Source organism: Chiloscyllium punctatum, chromosome 27 (genome assembly GCF_047496795.1).
Source record: "Chiloscyllium punctatum isolate Juve2018m chromosome 27, sChiPun1.3, whole genome shotgun sequence".
In the NCBI taxonomy this organism is placed as follows: Eukaryota; Metazoa; Chordata; class Chondrichthyes; order Orectolobiformes; family Hemiscylliidae; genus Chiloscyllium; species Chiloscyllium punctatum.
This window is the reverse complement of record NC_092765.1, coordinates 37,333,703-37,357,549: the sequence shown is the minus strand read 5'-3', so window position 1 is coordinate 37,357,549 and position 23,847 is coordinate 37,333,703. Positions and strand designations below refer to the sequence as shown.

The 23,847-nt window shown below is 39.7% G+C and overlaps 1 protein-coding gene across 1 annotated transcript in view; it reads left to right on the top strand.

The window, feature by feature from the left end:
* angpt2b (angiopoietin 2b) overlaps positions 1–23,847 on the top strand; it is a 246,509-nt gene that overhangs the window by 139,025 nt on the left and 83,637 nt on the right. The window contains exon 7 of the mRNA XM_072548528.1: positions 12,632–12,733. Coding sequence (XP_072404629.1) covers positions 12,632–12,733 — 102 coding nt within the window. The remainder of the gene's footprint in view (positions 1–12,631; positions 12,734–23,847) is intronic.

The window sequence follows — 23,847 nt, the reverse complement described above, 5'->3', positions numbered from 1 at the left end:
GATCAACTGTTCTACATAGCCAACAAAGAGACAGGCATAGCTGGGGCCCATACGTGTGCCCATGGCTACGCCTTTGGTCTGGAGGAAGTGGGAGGATTCAAAGGAGAAATTGTTAAGGGTGAGGACCAGTTCGGCTAAACGAATGAGGATTAAACTATACCAGTTGTAATCAATCCTGGAGCTGTGAACAGGACATCCTCAAAACAGTTCATCACTTACCACTTATACTCACTTAATCCTCGTACCAAATTCCATTGATCTATACATTTACCACATACCTTCATTGCCAACTAGTTAACAAAGCTCTGGGAATCTGTTTACTTCCCAATTGCCATGAGTATTTTCAATTCATGTTGCAGCTGACTTCATTTGACTCAAATTATAAAGGCCAAATATTTGAAGCATACATTTAGAATTAGTTTTTCATCAATCAGGAACTCATACAAATACAAACAGAAAGGAGTCCACAACTTATACAACAAAATAGATAACAAGTTATAAAATGCTCACATTTCTCTCAAAATTATTAAAACTGAAGTTTGACATCAGCCACAGAAGGAGATATTTGGTGAAAATCAGCTTGGTCAAAGGTATAGATTTTAGGAAATGTTTTGAAAGTGAAGAAAAAGGGGATCGAGAAGGAATCCCAGAGTTACGGACGTGGGGAACTGAGGGAATAGAGGAAGCAATAGGGATAGGGAGACGGCGAGGCTATGAAGGAATTTGAAGACAAGGATAAGAAATTTAAAATCATGGGACTGCCAAACTACGAACTAGCATAGGTCAGCAAGCATAGAGTTGTGTGAGGTAGGACGTCTGTGAAGCAGAGTTCTGGGCCAGTTCAAATTTACTGAAGCAATGGGAAAATTAAAATGAGATCAGCTTCCATTACCCCCCATTACACAGAGTAGTGTTAGCAGAAACAAGGCTACTGGTTTTTCATCTGGAGGTGGTCTGAAGCATACAGAGACTGAAGAAAGAGTACCACCAAACAATGGATATCTTATAAAAGATCTCTATAAACTGACTATACAGAACAAAATTGGGAAACAGGAGGGGTGGAAGATTACAAGATGAGAGGAAAGTGTTGCTGAGAAGCAATTGAACCAAAATTGTTTCTGTTTTTGTACTGAGGAGCAATGTAATTGAATCAATCTTCTTTTCAAGGCTTCAAGCATAAACCTAATGCTTTGAGGATCAGTCCAAAATGCTACAAGATTTTTAAGCCATTTATTAGTTCAGCATTGAGTTTAACATCTGTAAGCTAACACCTCTGCACACCCAATTCTAAAATTAGATTTGCCGAGTTACTCTGAAATCAGGAGCTTTAACCATGGAAACACCTACAGAGCAGAGTCATCAGCCTCACGATGCACAAGATACTGGTGTAACTATGAATGGTCTTCGACCAAAAAGATAAAAGTTGGTTGCCTGGCAACAAAGCAGGGGCTTTTTTTCCAGCTGCGTTTGCACAGCAGTGCTTCTGAGCTAGTGTCAGCTTCAAACCATTGTTGGGGTGGTTTTCACACTGGTGTGAATTCAGACTCTGTAGTCGGTCATACGCTACTGTCACAGGCTCATGCTGAACGTCCATTATTTTCCGATTTCTGCACCACATTGATCATAGGAATCACTTGAAGTATGAGAGGAACGCTTTATACAGTCATCCCTAAGCCAGGAAACTTTCTATATAATGCATGTAAAGTATTAATTTTATCTATACTCCTAATAGGTATTATCATACATTAAACATAAATCTGTTCAGCACAGATCAATATTTCTAATTTTAGTAGCTTCCACATTTCAAAGTGGAGTGTAGACTAATCTTCTAAAGAGTTTTGTTTTATGACTTACATTATGGAATTCTTGAATACTTGAGTGTAACATTGCCCTGCTTAAATTACCAAAGGACATTTGGCTGAAATATGTTTGGTGCTTAAAACCAAGGAACTCATTCACACTGTGTAACTTTCAGTGATGGTGTGAAGACTTACCATAATTTGCCAGCACTGACATTGTCACAGGCCACTGCCTGTGTTGTTCAAGTCACATTATTAAATAAAAGATAGATAGCTGCTTTCTGGGACAAGGAAGCAGTGCTATCCTGACATAGAACAACTAATATATCTGACAAAAAGTGCTGGAGATCACAGCAAAATATCTGGAATTAAGAGTTGACTGTTGGCCATGAAACCATTGTTGATTGTCGGAAAATCCCATCTAGTTCACTAATGTCTTTTAGGTAAGGAAATCTGCCATCCCACCGGCAAGACAGACCCAGCAGAGGTGGCAGCACAGTGGCATACAGTCAGGAGAGAGTTGACCTGGGAGTCCTTAACATCGACTCTGGACCCTATGAAGTCTCATGACTTCAGATTAAGCATGGGCAAGGAAATCAGTTAATGGTTACCACATACCATTCTCCTTCGGCTGAAGAATCAGTACTCCTGCATGTAGAACAACACTTGGAAGAAGCACTGAGGCAAGGGTGCAAAATGTAGTCTGGGTGAGGGAATTTCAATGTCCACCACCAAGAATGACTCGGCAGCAGCATTACTGATCGAGCTGATTGGGTCCTAAAGGATATAGCTTCTAGACTGGGTCTACGGCAGATGGTGAAGGAACCAACACGAGAAAGGAACACACTTGACTCATTCTTACTAATCTGCCAGCTGCGGGAGCATCTGTCCATGACAGTATAGATAAAAGTGACCACCTCACTGTCCTTGTGGAGATAAAGTCCCGCCTTCATTGGGAATAACCTCCATTGTGCTGTGTGGCACTATCACCCTGCTGAATGGGACAGACTTCAAACTAATCTAGCAACTCAAGACTGGGTATCCATGAGGCACTGTGGGCCATCAACAGCAGCAGAACTATACTCCAGCATGATCTGCAACCTTATGGCCTGGCATATCCCCCACTCAACCATTACCATCAAGCCACAGGATTAATCTGGTTGAATCGAGAGTGCAGGTGGGCATGCCAGGAACAGCATCAGGCAGACCTAAAAATGAGGTGTCAATCTGGTGAAGCTACCAAGCAGGACTACTTCTGTGCCAAGCGACATAAACAAGTGATAGACAGAGCTAGGCGATCCCACTACCAACAGATCCGATCTAGGCTCTGCAAGCCTTCCACATCCAATCGTGAATGGTGGCGGACAATTAAACAGCTCACTGGGGGAGGAGCCACAAATATCCCCATCCTCAATGATGGAGGAGCCCAGGACATCAATGCAAAAGATAAGGCTGATGCATTTGCACCAATCTTCAGTCAGAAGTGTTGAGTGGATGATCCATCTTAGGCTCCTCCAGTGGTCCCCAGCATCACAGGTGCCAGTCTCCAGCCAATTTGATTCACTCCATGTGATATCATGAAACGGCTGGAGGTACTGGATAATGCAAAGGCCCTGATAACATTCCAGCAATAGTACTGAAGGTGTCTGTTCCAGAACTTGCAGCTCCACTACCCAAGCTCTTCCAGTACAGTTACAACACTGGCATCTACTCGACATGTGAAAAACTGCCCAGGTATGTCCTGGACACAAAAAGCAGGACAAATCCAACCTGTTCAATTCCTGACCAAACAGTCTATTCTCCATCATCAGTGAAGTGATGGAAAGGGTCATCTACAATCCTATCGAGCAGCACTGCTCAGAAACAGTCTGCTCGGTGACGCCCAGTTTGGGTTTCGACAAGGTCATTCAGTTCCTGGTCTCATTACAGTCTTGGTTCAAACATGGACAAAAGAACTGAATTCCAGAGGTGAGGTGAGAGTGACAGCCCTTGACATCAAGACTGCATTTGACTAAGTATGACATCAAGGAGCCCTGCAAAAACTGGAATCAATGCCTAATGGGGGCAAACACTCCCCTGGTTAGAGTCATAGCTGGCACAAAGAAAGATATTTGTGGTTGTGGAGGCTCAGTCATCTCAGCTCCAGGACATCTCTGCAGGAGTCCCTCAGGGTAGAGTCCTAAGCTCAACAATCTTCATCTGCTTCATCAATGACTTTCCCTCTGTCATAACATCAGAAGTGGGGACGCTCGCCGATGATTGTACAGTGTTCAGCACCATTCGCAACTCTTCAGATACTGAAGCAGTCTGTCTCAAATGCAACAAGATCTGGACAATATCCAGGCTTGAGCTGACAAGTGAAAAGTAACATTTGTGCCACACAAATGCCAGACAATGACCATTACCAGTAAGAGACTCTCTAACCACTGCCCCTCGACAGTAAATGATATTACCTTCACTGAATACACCACTCCCAACATTCTTGGGGTTACCATTGACAAGAAACTCAATTAGACTCACACCTAAGCACAGTGACTACAAGAGCAGGTCTGAGACTAGGAATACTGTGGTGAATAACTCACCTCCTGACACCCCAAAGCTGATCCATCATCTACAAGGCACAAGTCAGGAGTGTGATGGGATACTCCCCACTTGCCTGGATGGGTGCAGCTCCAACAACACTTAAGAAGCTTGACACCATCCAGGACAAAGTAACCCATTTGATTATCACCACATCTACTAACATTCAATCCATCCACCACAGGCAATCAGTAGCAGCAGTGTGTACCATCTACAAGATGCACTGCAAAAATTCACTAGCATCCTTAGACAGCACCTTCCAAACCCATGACCACTTCCACATAGAAGGATAAAGGCAGCAAGTACTAGAGAACAGCACCACCTGCAAGTTCCCCTCCAAGCCACTCACCACCCAGACTTGGAACTATACCTCCGTTCCTTCACAGTCATTGGGTCAAAATCCTGGAATTCCCTCCCTACCAGCATTGTGGGTCAATCCACAGCACATGGACTGCAGTGATTCAAGAAGGCAACTCAACCCCATCTTCACAATGGCAAATAGGGATGGGCTATCAATGCTGGCCAGCCAGCGATGCACAATTCGCACCAATGAATAAAAAAAGACAGCATCCATGGAGAGAGAGTAAGCTAGAGTTCTGAGTCTTGATGACACTTCATCAGAGCTGAAGTGAAGTTTGGAGGAGACAGCATTTATGCTATAGTTGGGGTGGGGCAATCTGAGGGTAGTCAGTGCAGCCTGCTGGTGGAGAAAAGATATTGATAGTTCAGATTAAGTGATCAGAATATGAGAATAGCAGGACAATGCTTTTCAGTATAGACTCTAGCATCTGCAGTAAGTTGTTCCTACAATATATCTGATACAAGGTTACCAAAATTGAGTAGCACAGGTTTTGACATTTTGGCTTTTCCAGTATTTCACCACTTCAACTGATGAAGGAGCAACATTCCGAAAGCTTGTGATGTCAAGCCTATTGGCTTGTAACTTGGTGCCGTGTGACTTCTGATTTTGTCCATCCCAGTCCGACACTGGTACCTCCACATCATGTTCTCCAACAGTGAACATGGAAGTGTGAAGAAGTGAGATAAAGCCTGGAGTCACATTATTGAAACACCCTGACTGCAGCTTATGAAGCATTTGAAACCTTGTTTTCCCACTGGAAAGCATTTGAAATTACTCAGGAGTGTTTTTGAATATATTTTGGTGCATTTTCCAGATAATGTTGCCCCATTGTCACAAGGAAGGAAGAGGACACAGAGATCTGCCCACACTGAGGAAGTGGAGATGGGAGCTACATTGACAGTGTCTTTGACAGCTGCATTGATAGCACCATGGGGAAATGGAACACAGGGGGAAAGCTTTGCACCACTCCCTTTGCCAGCTTGGAGTTGCATTCCTAGTGATAGGAAGCTGACTGGCAAATTAATGAATGGCCTCAGCATCTATATATCCAAGCTGATCAGCTCTCCTGTATTCTGTCCCAACAATGCCATCATCTGACTCTTCTGTAACAGAACACATCAGTCATTTCATCCCCTGATGATATGGCAAATGAATCGTCCATGCCTCCTGACCTGGCTGGATCCCATTCATACTCAGCTAACTCAATGAATTCTGATCCGAAGTCTACACTAATCTCTGAGTTAGGAGTGCAGCTGACACCTAAGCTGATGGGATCAGTGTCCCATAAGCAATTTCTTCATCAATGCTGTTGCTCTTCCTCTCAAGGATGTTATGGGAACTAGTAGCATTTCTTTGATGCCTGAACGCAAGAAATCTGAGGTAGCATCTGATGATTTGGACAATGTCAGTGGGGTGTAAAACAGGGGATCCACAGTTACACTGCAAACTGCAACCCATGTATCTAAAAATCAGGATGATTGGATTTCACACTCATGGAATTTAATACAATTTCAGTGAAGGGCGAATGATACAGTTCACATTCAGGATGTTGTGTAACACACAGTGCTGCTCACATACACCTGCTGCTTTTGTCCCCCAACAAAGTCTGCATGCCATCATCTCAGTGAGGGCTGCTTACTGCACTCAATAAAAAATAAAACCTTTCAGACCCTTTCTAACCTTCCTGACACAATACAGCAACATTGAGCTTCCTAAGTCTTCAGAGCCACTTTTCATTGAGAAAAGTAAATAATATTTCTTCACATTCCTAACTGGTGCTTTATTGGTGGTGGATAGGTTTTGAGGAGTCAGGAGGTGAATTCCCCACCACAGAATTCTCAGTCTTTGACTTGTTGTAGCTACCGTGTGGTTAGAGTTTGGTTTCTGGTCAATAATAGCCATCAGGTTGTTGACAGTAGGGGATCAGCAGTGGTAATGCCATTGAATGTCAAGAGTAAATGGTTAGATTCTCTCTTATGATATGGCTAATACCTGACATTTATGATACATGAATGTTACTTGCCACTTATCAGTTGAAGCCAAGTATTGTCCATGTCTTGCTGGATAGGGAAACTAACTGCATCATGTGCTGGACATTGTGTTATCTTCTCAAGGAGACTTCCTCAGTGTGGGAAGGTACTACCCTCCATTTGTGTGTTTAGTCCTGCTGATGTGACAGATGTAATTGTAATTTTATGCTGGAACAAGAGTTGGGAAACTGTCAACGCTGATATTTCTCACAATTTTTCAATAACTTTGCAACATCTAATCCAGAATGGGTGGGCGTGGGATTAAAATGTGGATGTAGTTTCCTACTGAAATTTGCTGACAATTTAATGCCGGGCTGTTGACTACATTATCACCAGCTAACTCCAACATTGATTAAAATTGCAGACAGGAGACACTGAGTAGAGACCAGCAGCAGGGAACCACTGCTAAATATTTCCATTTGAGAGGGTTAAGGTCCATATTGTCTTTCCTCACCTGGTAACACCATGTCCTGAATCACAGAACTTGTAAGGAGCAGAAGTAGGCCAATAAGACCATCATGCCTGTAGTGGAGCATACGTCAATGTAGGCTGGTACTTAAACTAATGATCTTCAGTCTGTGTGGTTTCAAGTTGTACCTGAAAGCACTTTTTCCCTATTTGAACTAATTTTTAGGAATAGAAGAATAGTAGGACAAAGGAATGAAGCAGAGATACAAATTATTTATTAATTAACCTGCATTTTCAGTCCTATTTCTCTCATACTGTTGTGAATAATGCGCCTGTGTGTTCCATCAAAATGATTTTGATCATCATTGACCAACGCAGCACATTAGACATCTAAAAACTGCACAGTTGTGAAATGTGGTTCTGGATAAAGATGGAGTGGGTCAGCTGGAGAGAACATAAAAGCAGTGAAGCTCTTCTCATGATGATGGCAAAGGAAGGGTCATTAGTCAATGTCATCAAACAAAGGCAAGAAGCCACATTCTAAGGCATGAAAACTTGCTGAAGTAGATGATTGAATGAAGATTAGAGGAATGCAGACCAAAAGGAGAAAGGAGAACAGTGTTGTTAGAAAACTTGGATTGAAAATAGAAAGCTCCTATGAGGAATTGAAGAAGAAACAGAAGACCATGAGGTATGGAGCATGGACCTGCTTTTTGTCAGATCACCAGTACCACTAAGCTCTGGTGAGATGTGCAAAGTTGAAGCAAATCTTAATTGAAGGCATGTGAGATATTTATGTAGCAATGTACATCCAGTTCAGTCAGACGAAGAAAATTAAATTGGGTTTCACAATTACTGTAGTCATAAAAACAGGATCATGCTGGATGTGAAATAACTTACAACTGGTACAAGAATGCTTCCCATGACTTCTAACTTGACAGCTTATTAAGTAATTATAGGTAACAAAGTGAACATTCCCATGAGGTAACTGTAGGTAAAAGATAAAAGGAATTCAAATGAGAAAAGAAAGAACATTTAGTTTCTAAGTACATTAACGAATAAGCACTGATTACCAATCTTAAGAACATCCATTGATGATAAACAAATTAACTTTCAAGCAATGAATTAAATTGAACAGCTGTAAAAATAATTTAAGCTTCACTCCACAGTTTTCTGATTAATGGTGGGGCAGCACAGGAGAGCAGTAACTCTTTTAATTCATCTTGAACTTTTCCACTGCCTAACAACAGATTCATGAGTGAGCATTAATGCTGTTTCTATTGCAACTTTGTCACCTCCATTGGCTGATGACAGGGACATGAGAAAGCATTAAAACAACTTACAACACATTTCACAATCCTCCCCAGACTAATTACAGGAGCACTAAAAACATATTCTGTTGTATTAACAACATGACAATGCATCAACATTGCTGCATCACAGTTAAGTAAGTGGGCAAATGCATGGCAAATAATGTATCATGTGAAAAATGGATAAACAGAAAGGCGGGTTATTATCCGAAATGTGATATATTGAGAAAGTTGGTAGTCCAATGACAAATGAGTATCCTTATACAGCAGCTGCTGGTAGTAAGTGAAGAAGTGAAACAGACAGTGAAGAAGGCAAATAACGTGTTGGCCTTCTTGGAGATACAATCTGTAGAAGAGCAGGGATGTCTTGTTGCACTTGTATAGGGCCTTGATGAGACCACATTTGGAATATTGCTGTTTTGGTCTCCTTATCTGAGGAAAGCTGTTTTGACCATGAAGGGTCAGGAACAATGGTTTACCAGATTGATTCCTTAGAAAGGCAAGACTGAGGTCTGAAGAGAGACTGGGTTGGTTAGGATTATATTCACTGGAATTTGGAAAAATGTGGAAGGATCTTATAGAAACCAAAATAATTTAAACAGGACTAGACATTCTTGATGAACGGCTTATGCCCGAAATGTCGACTCTCCTGCTCCACGGATGCTGCCTGACCTGCTGTGCTTTTTCAGTGCCACACTTTTTGACTCTGACCTCCAACGTCTGCAGTCCTCACTTTCTCCTTGACAGAGTAAAGTCAGGGGGATGTCCAGAATCATCAGTCACAGTCTAAGGATACGGCACAGGCCATTTCACACTGAGATAAGGAGAAATGTCTTCACCCAGAGAGTAGTCAGCGCGTGTAATTCTCTGCTACAGAAAGTGATTGAGGCCAAAACATTTCATGCTTTCAAGAAGAAGTTCTCAGGGCTAAAGCGATCAAAGTTATATGAAGAAAGTGGTGATCAGCCATTGTCATATTGAATGGAAGAGCAAGGTTGAAGGGCCATTTACCTACTCCTGCTCCTTTTTACTATTGTTTCTATGTTTATGTTTCTAGTACAACACTCTTTTCATTTGGACAGCACCTTTTATGACAAACCAAAGTGCTTTATAGTTTATTAAATGTTTTGAGATGCATGCATTGTTCTATTACTGAGAGAAAAAAAATATTTTGCAATTAACAGACAGTAAAGTACAGCAAAGAGAAGTGTAACTGCATGTTAGGGGCAAGCTTCCAGAGTATTGGTGACTGCCATGAGGCAGTCCTTGGGAAAAGGACAGGTAATACATCTTGCTCACTAATCAGTTTTCCATTCTCGGGAAATTGATTCCTTGAAGGAGTGTTGCAAGAGCCAATCCCATGGCATTATAGTTGGCTCAGCTGTTCAGGTGGCAGGGAAGAAGTTTGTAAGCCTCGTACTGGTTGGGGATTTTCTCTAATTAGAGAAACAGACACACATCCCTGCAGCCATCAACATGACTCCAAGGTGGTTTGTTACCTCTGTAGTGCCAGAGTCAGAGCCATCACAGAATGGCTTCAGGATATTCTTTTCAGGAAGATGAACAGACAGAGGTCATGCTCTGCACTGGGACTAATGGCATAAATAAGGAGTATGTGGTGCAACAATCAGAATTTAGGGAGCTCAGTAAAATAATTAGTAGGCAGTACCTCCAAAGTTCCAGGATCCTTCAAGTTCCATGTGCAAGTGAGTGGAGGAATAGGAAGAATCAGCAGTTGAATGTATGGTCAGAAAAATGGTGCTTGAGAGAGGGCTTTAGACTCCTGGGGCATTGGGACTGGCTCTGTGGTAGATAGTTTTCAGAAGGACAGATCTAGGTGTTAGATATTCCTGGTTACAAGGTGTTCAGAAAAGATAGCAAAGAAATAAAAAGGAGAAAGGTGGCATTTCAGCTTGAGGCGATCATTACAGTACTGGGAAAAGAGGATTTTTGGAGGCTTCCAAGATAGAATTAAAGCAGCTAAAGCTAAGGAATAGTAATGGTGCAATTATATTGCTCTGTATAATGTAAAGTCCACTGGCTAGTGGGAAGGATCTAGAGGAACAAATCTGCAAGGATATTACTTAAAGATGGGAGGATCATACAGCAGTTATAATGGATGACTTTAATTTCACATTTTGATTGGGATAGTGATAGTATAAGGACTAGCAAAGGTCCTCACTTGTGCTTAAGAGAATTTCCTATGCATATTGTGTCCAGTGCAAAAGGAATGAGAACATTGCTGAACATCTTTCTTTGCGATGAGATGGGCCATGTAGATTAATTGAATATTGAGAAACATTTAGGGGATAGTGCTCCTCTGATGCTACTGCTGGGCAAGTTAGATCCCAGAATGAAATCTAGCTCGACAGATTTTTTTCAAATTTTTAACATGAAACAAAGTTTCATGTCAAAGTTTTACTGAAACAAAGTTAAAAATCACACAACACCAGGTTCTAGTCCAACAGGTTTAATTGGAAGCACACTAGCTTTCGGAGCGACGCTCCTTCAACAGGTGATAGTGGAGGGCTCGATCGTAACACAGAATTTATAGCAAGAATTTGCAGTGTGATGTAACTGAAATCATACATTGAAAAATTGATTGTCTGTTAAGCCTTTCATCTGTTAGAATACAGTGATAGTTTCACTTCTTTCATGTGTAAATCACAAAACCTTTTTTTTTAAGTTGCATTCTCGGGTTATCTGTTAACAATGGTGATAGCTAGACAATATGTTGAAGGTGTTAGCCCCCTGTGTTCTCTGTCTATGACCTGATGTTTAGATTGATTCTAATCTAAAAAATGTCCAACACCGGCATTTCCAAATCATGATTACTGAAACAAGTTTGCAATGCTACAGGTTTGGTTTTATTGGTAAAACAGAAGCTCTTGTACAAAAAAAATAAAGATAAAATCAAACATATCAAGCTATTCATATGTAAATCAATTTGAAACATTTCAAAACATGGCTGAACAAGATCCCATTTATTCCTACGCCATCACTTTACAGTACTCAAATGCCAGAGAGAGTTCTCTTCTCTGTCATGTCTATAAGTTTGACATAACAATTTCTTTAATTTCCTTGTCCTGACTATTTGATAGTCTTTTCCTTGATTACTCATATAGCTGAGCTTAAACTTCCTTAGCTTTGAATAACTCCTTCAGAGCTCTAACTTCTGGTCTATACTTTTCAAAGTAGCATCTTACACTGAGGTAACATATTTCCTAGCTGTTCTGAACTAAAACTTCCTTCTGCAAGACAAACTGTTTATACATCTAACCTCAACCATGCCTCCTGTGAACTGCCATGAAAGGGCTATCCAATCTATGGGTTTGTCCCCAAAGCAACATTAAAAATCTTGTTTCTTCAAAACTAAAAGCATGCTAAAGCTTTTCAATATTTACTCATTTCAATCATAAAATTTTCACAATCCATACAAATTCCCATTATCATCCAGGAGTTGCTCTTTCACACATACTGGTTGGAAAATCATGGCTCCAGAAACACTGACAAGTTAATTATTAAACCGCTCTTACATAGACCTAAAATCTACATTCCACCAGTTCTAACTCTAAAGGGATGGTAGTAGGAAATGCCATTGGTCAAACCAGAGTAGAAATAATCAAATTTCAGAGACTAGATGTCAATGGGACAAGAATGAGCTGGGTAGTTGGAACCAAAGGTTGGGGGTAGTTTAACAGTGTCTGAATGATGGGCTATTTTCACTGCAGAAGGCCTGCCCTTAGGTAGATCACTATTACATTGCAATAACTTCATGATGCCCTGTCAGAAAAGTGAAAAACAATGAAGTTAATCACTCATTGTAATTTTTGAAATAAAATCATCTTTATTTCTCAATAATTTTCATGTCGTAATTTATTGTTTGAGAACAAACGATGCCAGATAATGTTATCAAGTAACATATTGAACTTGACCAATCCTTGGCTGAAGGCCATATCAGAATTGATGGAAATGCATTAAAATGAGGTTGAAAATTTAAAAAAAAGCAATCTGCATTAATTACATGTGGAAACCAATAGAATGAAGGATGTGCTGTTGAATCAATTAAAAATGACTCAGAAGCTCCTTTTAAAATGCCAGCAGAAATTATTTGCATGACTACCTCCCATTTCTTCTTTGTAGGTGTTCTGTGATATGGAGGTCAACGGAGGAGGATGGACAATCTTCCAGCATCGTGAAAATGGGAACATAGACTTTCACCGTGACTGGAAAGAATATAAACTGGTAAGAAGCATTTCACTTTTGACTTAAAAAATAACTTTCTGAATTTGAAAGCAGCAATATCAAAATCAAATGCTTTTCTCTCAATATTGGCATGAGAAAGTAATCTGCATTTATTGGCATCAAAAGAAAATGCCCTAAGGCCAAGTATGGGATCCATCTCGAATCATAGAGGCATAGAGATGTACAGCACGGAAACAGACCCTTTGGTCCAACTCATTCATGCCAAGTAGATATAATAAAACCAGGCACACCAGGTATTAATCTCCATTGTGAGTTTCCATTAATTGCACCCAGTTGCAGACTTTGTGCAAGGGACATATGAATCAGAAGCAGGAATAGACCTCTCATCCTGCTCAAACCTTTAATCCAATAATGTTCAATCTGATTGTAACCTTGAATACACATTCCTGTCTGCTGCAGATCAGCTTTCAATCCTTTGCTTAACAAGAATCTATCCACTTCTCCCTTAAAAATTGCCAAGAACTCCGCCTCAGTTGGCTTTTGCAGGCAGAGAGTTCCAACGACTCATGACCCTCAGAAAGAACAAAATTGATTAACCCCTGGCGTAAGTGTATGCACGAAAACTTAAATAGTGAATCTTAGTCTTAGATTCACCCATTAGAGGAAATATCTTCTTGACCTATGACCCTTCTACAGCACGATTTTCTATAGCGATTTTCAATAGCATGATTTTCCGTAGTGCGAGGTTGCAGAGGAACGCAACTGGAGCGTTATAGCAGAGTGATCTGTAACAACCTTCTTGTCAATTTTGACAACCTTCATTAGAACTGTGGAATATTTCAATGGACAATGTCAGAAAGGAACAGGATTAAGATTAGATTCCCTACAGTGTGGAAACAGGCCCTTCAGCCCAACAAGTCCACACCGATCCTCCAAACAGTAACCCACCCAGACCCATTTCCATCTGACTAATGCACCTAACACTATGGGCAATTTAGAATGGCCAATTCACTGAACCTGCACATCTTTGTATGGTGGGAGGAAACCAGAGCACCTGGAGGAAACCCTCACTAACACTGAGAGAACTTGCAAACTTCACCCAGACAGTCGCCTGAGGCTGGAATCAAATCTGGGTCCCTGGCACTGTGAGGCTGCAGTGCTAACCACTGAGCCACCATGCCATGAAGACAACTGAAGGAGAAATGTACTTATGAATAAGGAAAGCAATGGGAAAATTTACTTGCTTTTTCATCCGGTTCACTTTACGCTGCTGTTTTTTTCAATGGTGTTATTTAGATTTTTTTTCCCAGTCGTGATGCAGGGTGCACACCTAAAATGTATACTTGTCTGTTCTCTTTATAGAAGCTGACAGACTGTGCAACATTTTTGGGGTATCCAGGTGTCATGGCTAGTATTTATTCCACATTGAAACAAGTTCAGAATTTTTAAAAATCCTTTTTTTAATCATTTCTCCCATTGGCCAGGCAGACATGGAGAGAAATTGAATGTTGTCAGCAAATTAGCTGCTTGGTGTTTGTCAAACATACAATGCTTCAGAAATAACTTATGAGCTGTCAAGTATCTTGGACCGATGGAAGACAGCCTAGAAATTATAAAGCAAATCGCCAGTCAGTCTGAGGTAAATTCCAAGGGTGGGGTTTGGCTTCACTCAGTTCTTTTGTTCTTTTGAATTGAGATTGTGTGTTTTATATTTGGTATTAATCTATCACCCCCTCTGTAGGAATATGTTGAGGATTTGTGAAAAATCTCCAAGGAAGACAAAAAACTTTCTGGGAGTTGGAGGTGGAGGATGGGGGTTGGGATGGTTGTGGAGTGGTTCATGATTTCCCATTTTAGGTAGAGTCCATATAGCATATTCTCTTACTAGTAAATGGGCCACAGTTGCATTCCCCGCATATTTGTGGTTGAGTTTGATATTCACATGTATTCTGGTAGACATTGTAGTTATTTCTGGTTACATTCCAGAGAGAGAGGAATTTATTCCCACCCTGTAAAAAATGTGAAAAATAGCTTTAGAGAAATGTTTTCATTAATTTCAATGGATGTATTTTGCTCTCTCTCTCAATGTCAGAGACAAGCAATGATATCAACAGGCACACACCAATTCCATACCCAGTTTACACAATTGAGAATTATCTATGTATTAATGACCAATTACTTTCAAAGGTTTTTCTATGGTGGCAGTACATTCTTGTCAGGAAAATATCTAGTGTTAGTTCTAAATAAAAGATACTAGTTTTGATTGTGGAGGTTGATTATATAGAAAAATCCAAGGCTTCTTTCTCTGGTCCTTCACAGCTCTCTTACCTTGATTAACCACAATGAAGCTCAAAATATAACATTCAAACTTATCGTCTTGCCCAGACTCTACTTGATTTGGGAAGGTGGCACATTACCTGGGTTTTTTGTTCCAGTCTATATCAATTTGGAAGGATGCCATTTCCCTTCTGTGGACATCCTACTCAACTGCTTAAAAGAACTGGTTAACATATGGACACTTAAAAGAATAGTGATGATTAGTGAGATGCTTCTGTTGAACTGCCCCATCCAATATTATATATTTCCTTAGAGTAGGTAAATGGAGCAAGGTAAATGCCAAAGGTCAGCATCTATTTTCACAAGATTATCTTTCAATCAAATACAATATACTCATGACTGTGTTGCTTATGTTATCAGTTTTGGATGTAGGGAAATTTCCTGTCAGAGGTGTTGGATATGAATTCAAAACAACTTTGAAAACATGGTTCACTCACTGAATGTGATGAAGTTTGACATCATAATCTTACTGAAAATTATTTCAAGAAAAGTTCTATATTTCAAAAGTTAAAACCATCCACTATCACGCTTTTGGGCAAAGGAAAGATGAAGATTAGTGCAGGGGTGAATAAGAGGGAGGAATTTAAAATATTAAACATCAACTGAGAAAGTCAAGGGACTAAACTCCAGTAAAACCGTCATGATCTGATGGCCTACATCCTAATGTTTGAAAGAGATTGATGCAGGAACAGTGGATGCACCACTGTTTTTCAAAATTCCTTTGATCTTGGAACAGTCACAACGAATTGCAAATCAGTTCACAACGCACTGCCATTGAAGAAATGACAGTGCAAGTAACGAGGAACAACAGGTCAGTTAACTTAATATCAGTCTTTCGGAAATTAGCAATCTATGATTATGAATTAATGTAATTATATAATTACATTTAATTATAAAAGCATAGTGTGATCAGAAATAAGTCAAAATGTTTTTGCAAAAGGGAACACATATCAGAACTTTTTAAAAGCATGTAACTAATAGGATAGATACAAATCTAACATATTTGGATTGTCTAAAGGAATTTGATCAGGTATCATATAAATGTTAACAGACGAGAACAGGGCTCATGGAGTTGAAGTAATAAGCATGGGACAGCACAGTGGCTCAGCAGTTAGCACTGTGCCTCACAGCACTAGGGTCCCAGGTTCGATTGTCACTCGGGTGACTGCCTGTGTGGAGTTTGTATATTCCCCCAGTATCTGTGTGGGCTTACTCCTACACTCCAAAGATGTGTAGGGCAGGTGAATTGACAATGCTAAATTGCCCATTGTGCTAGGTGCATTAGTTTGAGGGAAATGGGGTTGGGTGGGTTACTTTTCGGAGGGTCAATGTGGACTGGTTGGGCCAAAGAGCTTGTTTCCACACTGTAGGGAATCTAATCTAAATAGATTAGTGTTGTTACAACTAGATGAGGAGTTCAAATCAGCTCCCTGAATTTAACCTTCTCAGCTGGAAGCAACAAAGCTTTAAAATTCCTTTTAGAATGTAATTATATCTCACATCAGTTTTCCAGATCAAAAGAAAGGTCCAGTTGTAACATTTAATTGAGCGGTAGAACATGAATTACATTCCTTTGTAACTCTGTGGAAAATATAAAACACAGCACATCCCCAAGTCTGCATGGGTTTCTGGAAGGTGCTCCAATTTCCTACCAAAGTTCAAAGATATGCATGTAGGTGAATTGCCCATGTTAAACTGCCCCATTGTGTAGGTTATGTGTAGGGATGTGTTAGTTAGGTGTGTTAGCCGTAGGAAATGTAGGGTTACAGAGATAGGGGAGAGGGATGGGTCTGAGTGGGATACACTTTGGAGGATCAGTGTGAACATGTTGAGCCAAATGGCCTATTTTCACACTGTAAGGATTCTAAGGATTCTATCAAGCAAACAGATGCACAAAAAGATATCAAGTATAAAAAGGCTGACTGTTGAATACCAAGTGGAAGAGCAAGACTAAGCATATTAAAAAATCCTTTGAGTCCTTAAGGTGTAAGGTCATTCCTGAGACCATGGTTGTTTTCTTGATTATTTGTTTCTTCAACAGCAGTGAATCTTATAGATTTCTTTGAGTTTTTGATGAACAGTATTTCTCCAATTTATTTTTCACCATGTGTTGTCTCTAAGAGACTGAGAGGAAAAGGTTAAACACCACACAACACCAGGTTATAGTCCAACAAGTTGAATTGAAAGCACACTAGCTTTCGGAGCGACTCTCCTTCATCAGGACAAAGGATGATGGAGAGTCGCTCCGAAAGCTAGTGTGCTTCCAATTAAACCTGTTGGACTATAACCTGGTGTTGTGTGATTTTTAGCTTTGTACACCCCAGTCCAACACCGGCATCTCCAAATCAAGAGAGGAAAAGGGACTGTGGGAGAGTATTTTTAAAAATTTATTCATTCATGGGATGAGAGTTTTGCTGCCTAGGTAGCATTTAATACCCATCCCTAAATGCCCAGAGGGCAGTTAAGAGTCAACCACATTATTGTGGGTCTGAAGTCACATGTATGCCAGACCAGTTAAAGATGTAGTTTCCCTCCTAAAAGACATTTGTGAACCAGATGGGTTTTTCCCAACAATCAACAATAGAGTCATGGTCAACATTAGATTCTTAATTCCAAATGTTTATTGAATTCAAATTCCACCATCTGCCATGGCAAGATTCAAAGTCAGCTTCAGGTCCCCAGAATATCATCTGTATCTCTGGATTAAACAGTCCAGCAATAACTCGGCCATTGCCTCCCAATCTGCTGTTGCAAATCTATTTTCTTTCCCTGTGGTGCCCAAAAGCCATTTACATGAGGTACATTTCACTTGTGTATTCTCATGTTTGACCTTATTGTTTTTGTTTCAAGCAAGATAATCATGAGCCAAGTTTCAGCCTAATACATTTGAAGTTTCAGAAGTTATGTATCAACCAATAAGCAGGGGATATTGATCTAAACCATTTCTTTAATAATGTCAATTTTGGTTTGATTTGATTGTAGTTTGTTGAGCATTTAATGAGCTTGGCTGAACCTGGTCAGGCAATCACCCCTACCATTTTAATTCAGAGTTTGCTCTTTTTAATGGAAGCCCAATAAAGTTCGCAAATATTAAAATCAGTTGGTGGAAGCTGAAAATTAATATTCTATTGTGACTATAATCATAAGAGGTTGGATAGCAGATTAGTTAATGGACTGAAAGCAGAGAGTAAGGACATATGGGCATTTTGAAATTGGAATGTTGTGACCAATGGAGTGATCGCAAATGCAAAAGTGGAATATGTTTGAAAGGCATTAAACTTGCAAATGTTGATGTTATAAGAGACTTGTGTGTGTTCATACAAGGTAAACAAGAAAGTAGCAGGCAGGCACAGCTCAAAATTAAGAGAGCAAATAATTTGTCAGACAAAGTTCATTAGTCTGGTCCTTGGGACAAAAGGGTCATCTTATTTTGAATGGCTGAATAAATCCAGTCTATATTTTAAGAAATGTTGTAGAATATAAGGTAACCATATTAGAACATTCTTGGAAGATAATGTACAGGCTAGACAAAAGAGATTCTCTAGCCAGGAGAATTAAAAACCAGAGGGTAAGGGGCTATCATTTAGGACTGAGATATGGTAAAATTGCTTCACACAAAGGACTGTGAATCTTTGGGATTCTCTGAACTAAAGGGTTGTGGATCTGCCATTGTAACTTCATTCAAAATATCTCAGGTTATGGTAGACAGAATTTTGGCCTCTCAGAGAATCAAGAGATATTTGGAATGGATTGGAAATGGAATGGATGCCCAAAATTTGGCATGCTCACATTGAACTCTGAAGTATGCTCAGCTCAGCAAGCCACGTTGTCATCACCTGTTCTTATCTTTTATGTTGTTTGGTTTCTTTTTATTGAAAAAAACCTCTGTATGGTTTATGAACATTTTAAGATGTGTACTAAAGCTCACTGCTTAATGACACTGATGGTTCACACTGTGAAGTTTTGAATTACTTTTCAATGGGGCATGGGCATTGCTGACAAAGCAAGCCCTTGTTGCCCACTATTAATTATCCTTGAACTGATTGGTTCACAGGGCCTTTTCAAAGGGCAGTTAGGAATCAAGCACATTCCTGCAGGTCTGAAGGCATACGTAGACAAGACTAGGTGGGCAATGTCGATGTTCATCCTTTCTTGACCTAAGTTACATTCAAGAACATGATGGATTTTAGCAATAATTTTATGGACAAAGTAGTTTCGTGGTCATCATTACATTTTACATCAAAGTAATAAAATCTGAAATAAATACCATTAGCCACCCTAGTAGGTGTTAGCCTATGTTCCCAGAATGTTAACCTTGGCTCCTGAGCTACTACTTCAGTGACAGTAATGTACACCAGACTGGAAGCAAAGAAAGAAAAGAATTAATCCACTTAAGAGAATAAATAACAGCCTTCTATTTAACTGAATAAGGCATGAAAGTAAAAACAATTAAATGTCTGCATTTGAATTCATCAAGAGCTCATAGATTAGTCTTCACATCATGTCATTTGAGGAGAAGCTGAGCATATTGACTTTCAATGTCACAATAGGAGTAGGCCATTTAGTTCCCTGAACCTGTCCTGCCATTGAATTCTCCAGGGGTGTAGTGCTAATAACAGGATTTCAGGATCCTAGGATAATGTTCTGGAGACAAGGGTTTAAATCCCACTATTGAACCAGACAGAATTTAAATTCAGTTGATAAAACCTGGAATTAAAGTTAGTTTATGAAATATTGACCATGAAACTGTGATCAATTGTTGTAATAACTCATCTGGTTCACTTGTGTCCTTTCAGGAAGGAAATCTGCCATTCTTACTTTGCCTATGTGTAACTCCAGATTCACAGCAATGTAGTTAACTCAAACTGTCCTCTGAAGTAGCTGAGTAAACTGCATGTACTCAAGTAGAGATAGTCTTGTTAGCTATACCCACATAATGAAATAATTCTTTAAAAATATGGCTGAAAGACCTTAGCTCCATTGCTCCATATCTATTTTACCCTTGCCTAAACAAAGTCCACCCTTCTCACTCTTGAATGTCTCATTGGACCCAATATCCAGAGCCAATGTCACATGTCATATTTCTATACCTTTTAGTATGAAAATATTGTTTTCCAGATATGCTACTGGGACATTATAGTTCAAATTTTATTGTTACTCCTGACTTCACTGTGGAATTAAATATGGGGCACTAAAAGTTCACTCTGTTAAGCCATAAATCAAATTGCAACTTCTATCATCTGATAGAGTAGGTAGGAAGAAACTGTTTCCTCTCATGGATGAATCAAGAACAAGGGAATATAAGCATCTATATTTTACCTGTAAGTGATAAACAAGCAGTGTTCACCATTCATAATGCATTTAGTTACTCGAACACTTATCATGGATTTTCACATCGCAAGCTGTGGTAATAAAAAGAGAGATGCACAGCCGTGCTCTCAATAGGGAATCTAGGACTTGTGCATTGAGTTTAATGTCTTCTCCCTCAATCGATTTGGTACTAGCATGGTACTTAATTGAGTGGGAGGCGCATGACCCTGCTGCTCTAATTAATGTCAAGGGTTCATCCCAAAGTCACTGTTATTAAACAGAGCAGCAGCAGGTGGGAAATGTATCACGGGGGGAGTTTGAAAAACAAATGCTATCAGGATTGCTTCTGGGTTGGGATGGGAATTCCTCATAGAAAGGCACTCAGTGCCTTATGAACAAAACTGGCATAGGGAAGATCGGACCTATTGAGAATCACTGTTTACATTTGGTACTAATGCCCATCCTCATCCCATGGGACCTGCACCTCATTATTCCCCTCTTTTCATTGGTTATCCTGGGTCTCAATAGCAGCCATGGTCTCCAAGCTGCTGAACTAGTCAATTTTATTGGGTGTGACCTATGTCACTGAGGCCATTACACAATGGAGTGGTTTAAGTTATGTGTGTGAGTTGCAATGAATACAGCAGGCTTTCTTGAAAAGAGAAACACAGGATTTACAGATGGCTCTCCAGCTAGCATGCAGGATCTCCTTCATCTAAATTAAACTCTGCTCTGTGTGTACAGGCTAAATAATGTTGTTCCTTTTCAATCAATCAGATTTAACAATCCTTATTGATGCACACAGGCTGAAATCAAGACAAAATGTTAAGAACTTAGTGGGAAGTTAGGGAAGTGATTGCTGGGCTCCTTGCTGTGATATTTGTATCATCAATAGTCACAGGTGAGATGCCAGAAGACTGGAGGTTGGCTATTTAAGAAAGGTGGCAAAGAAAAGCCAGGGATCTATAGACTGGTGAGCCTGACTTCGGTGGTGGACAAGTTGTTGCAGGGACTCCAGAGCGACAGTATTTACATGTATTTGGATAGGCAAGGGCTAATTAGGGATAGTTAACATGGCTCACTAACTTGGCTAAGTTTTTTGAAGAAGTAATAAAGTGAATTGGTGAGGGCAGAGCAGTGGACGCTATTTAGACTTCAGTAAGGCATTCAACAAGGTTCCTAATAGTAGACTAAGTAGCAAGGTTAGATCTCTGAAATACAGGAAGAACCTATTTGGATACAGCAGTGATTCAAAGATAGAAGACAAAGGGTGGTGGAGGTTGGTGGCTTTTCAGACCTGAGGTCTGTGACCAGTGATATATCACAAAGATCGAGGCCAGGGCCACTGCTTTTCATCATTTATATAAATGATTTGGATGTGAACATAGGAGGTATGGTTAGTAAGTTTGCAGATGACACCAAAATTGGAGGTGTAGTAGACAGCGAACAAGGTTACCTAAGACTACAACGGGATCTTGATCAGATGGGCCAATAGGCTGAGAAGTGGCAGATGGAGTTTAATTTAGATAAATGTGAGGTGCTGCATTTTGGAAAGGCAAATCAGAGCAGGACTTGCACGACTCATACACTTAGTGGTAAGGTCCTGGGGAGAGTTGCTGAACAAAGAGACCGTGGAGTGCAGATTCATAGCTCCTTGAATGTAGAGTCAAAGGTAGATAGGATAGTGAAGAAGGTATTTGGTATTCTCGGCTTTATTGTTTAGTATATTGATGATAGGAGTTGGAAGATCATGTTGTGGCTTTACAGGACATTGGTTAGGCCACTTTTGAGCTACTACATGCAATTCTGGTCTCCCTGTTATAAGAAGGATGTTGTGAAACTTGAAAGGGTTCAGAAAAGATTTACAAGGAGAGTCCAAAACTAGAGGGCATAGGTTTGGGGTGAGAAGGGAAAAATGTAAAAGGGATCTAAGGAGTAGCTTTTTCATGCAGAGGGTGATACATGTACAGAATGAGCTGCCAGAGAGGTGGTGAGGGCTTGTACAATTACAATATTTAAAAGGCACCTGGATGGGAATATGAATAGGCAGGGTATAGAGGAATATGGGCCAAATGCTGGCAAATGAGACTAGATTAATTTAGGATATTTGGTCGGCATGGACGAGTTGAACTGAAGTGTTTGCTTTGGTGCTATACATCTCTATGACTGTACAATTGAATATTTAAGATTTATTTTTTAAGTCATGTAGAAAAGCCAAAACATAGGAAAGATAATGAAAAAAGGATTGAAAAATTTTTAGAGACAGCATAATTTTTTTTCGAAGACAAAAACAGAAGTTGTTGGAAAAGCTCAGTAGGTCTGGCAGCATCTGTGCAGAGAAATCAAAGTTAATGTTTTCGATCTGCTAACCCTTTCTCAGAACTGGGGAAGGATCCATTCTGAGGAAGGGTCGCTGGACTCAAATCATTAACTTTGATTTCTCTTCATAGATGCTGCCAGACCTGCTGAGTTTTACTAGCAATTTCTGTTTTTGTTTCTGATTCAAAGAATCTGCAATTCTTTTAGTTTTTAACATTTATCTAAGATTTTGTTTCTCTTTTAAGATATTTCATTGTAATATAAACAATTAATTCTGTTTTAAAGCTATAATTTCAAAACTAGCCAGCGTTAAATGAAGGTTGTCATCTTCACTACGCTTCTGAACAGAGGTTAGGAAACTGGTAGAATATGAGAGAGGCAGGTACCTTTTGTTCAGGAATCAATGAAGACAAACATATATTGTTCATGAGCAACCCCAACAAATGATCTGGTTGAAAGCATTTTTTTAGCTTCTTTCAAGTGTCAAAAAATGACACTATTTTGTATCAGGTAACCAACAGTTGCAAACTATTATTCTTTTGTCTGCCATTGTGATAAAACTGTTCACGTTTCCTGCAAATAAATTATTTGAACTTCAAATAAATAAAATCCTTAGAACCCAGGAACTACTATCTGTGTGTTTTTTTTGTTTGTTTTCTATTTATCTTGCTTTAATGATTGAAGAAGGAATAAAAGCCCAAGAAGACACTATAGAGCAACATACATGCTTTGGGGGCTGACATTTGATCTTTATGTTTGTAACAAATTGGTTGTTATTTTTCACTGTGCTTGATCTTCCTTCCACTGAAGCTCATTGAACAATTATTCAAACTGTCTTATTGCTTTTAATTGAGTTGAAATGAAAATGTCGGCCTTGTTTTCCAAGTCATTGGAATATCAAAACTAGCACAATAAATAATAGGCTGAGGATATACTATGAATCCATTTTGCACTAGATTGATTGCAACCTCTCCTTTCTGGATTGTTTTAAATAATTTGGGCATTTTATACAAATGGCTCAGTTTACATAGCGTGCCATTTTTATATATTGGAATAAGATCTTCAGACATCTGGAAGGTCATAAATACTCTGGTCCCAGTGAATTTACTTAAGAATTTACTATGAATTTCCATGACCTTCAGAGACAATAATCCAATGGAGTAGAAAATCATAAAGAAACTTAAAAG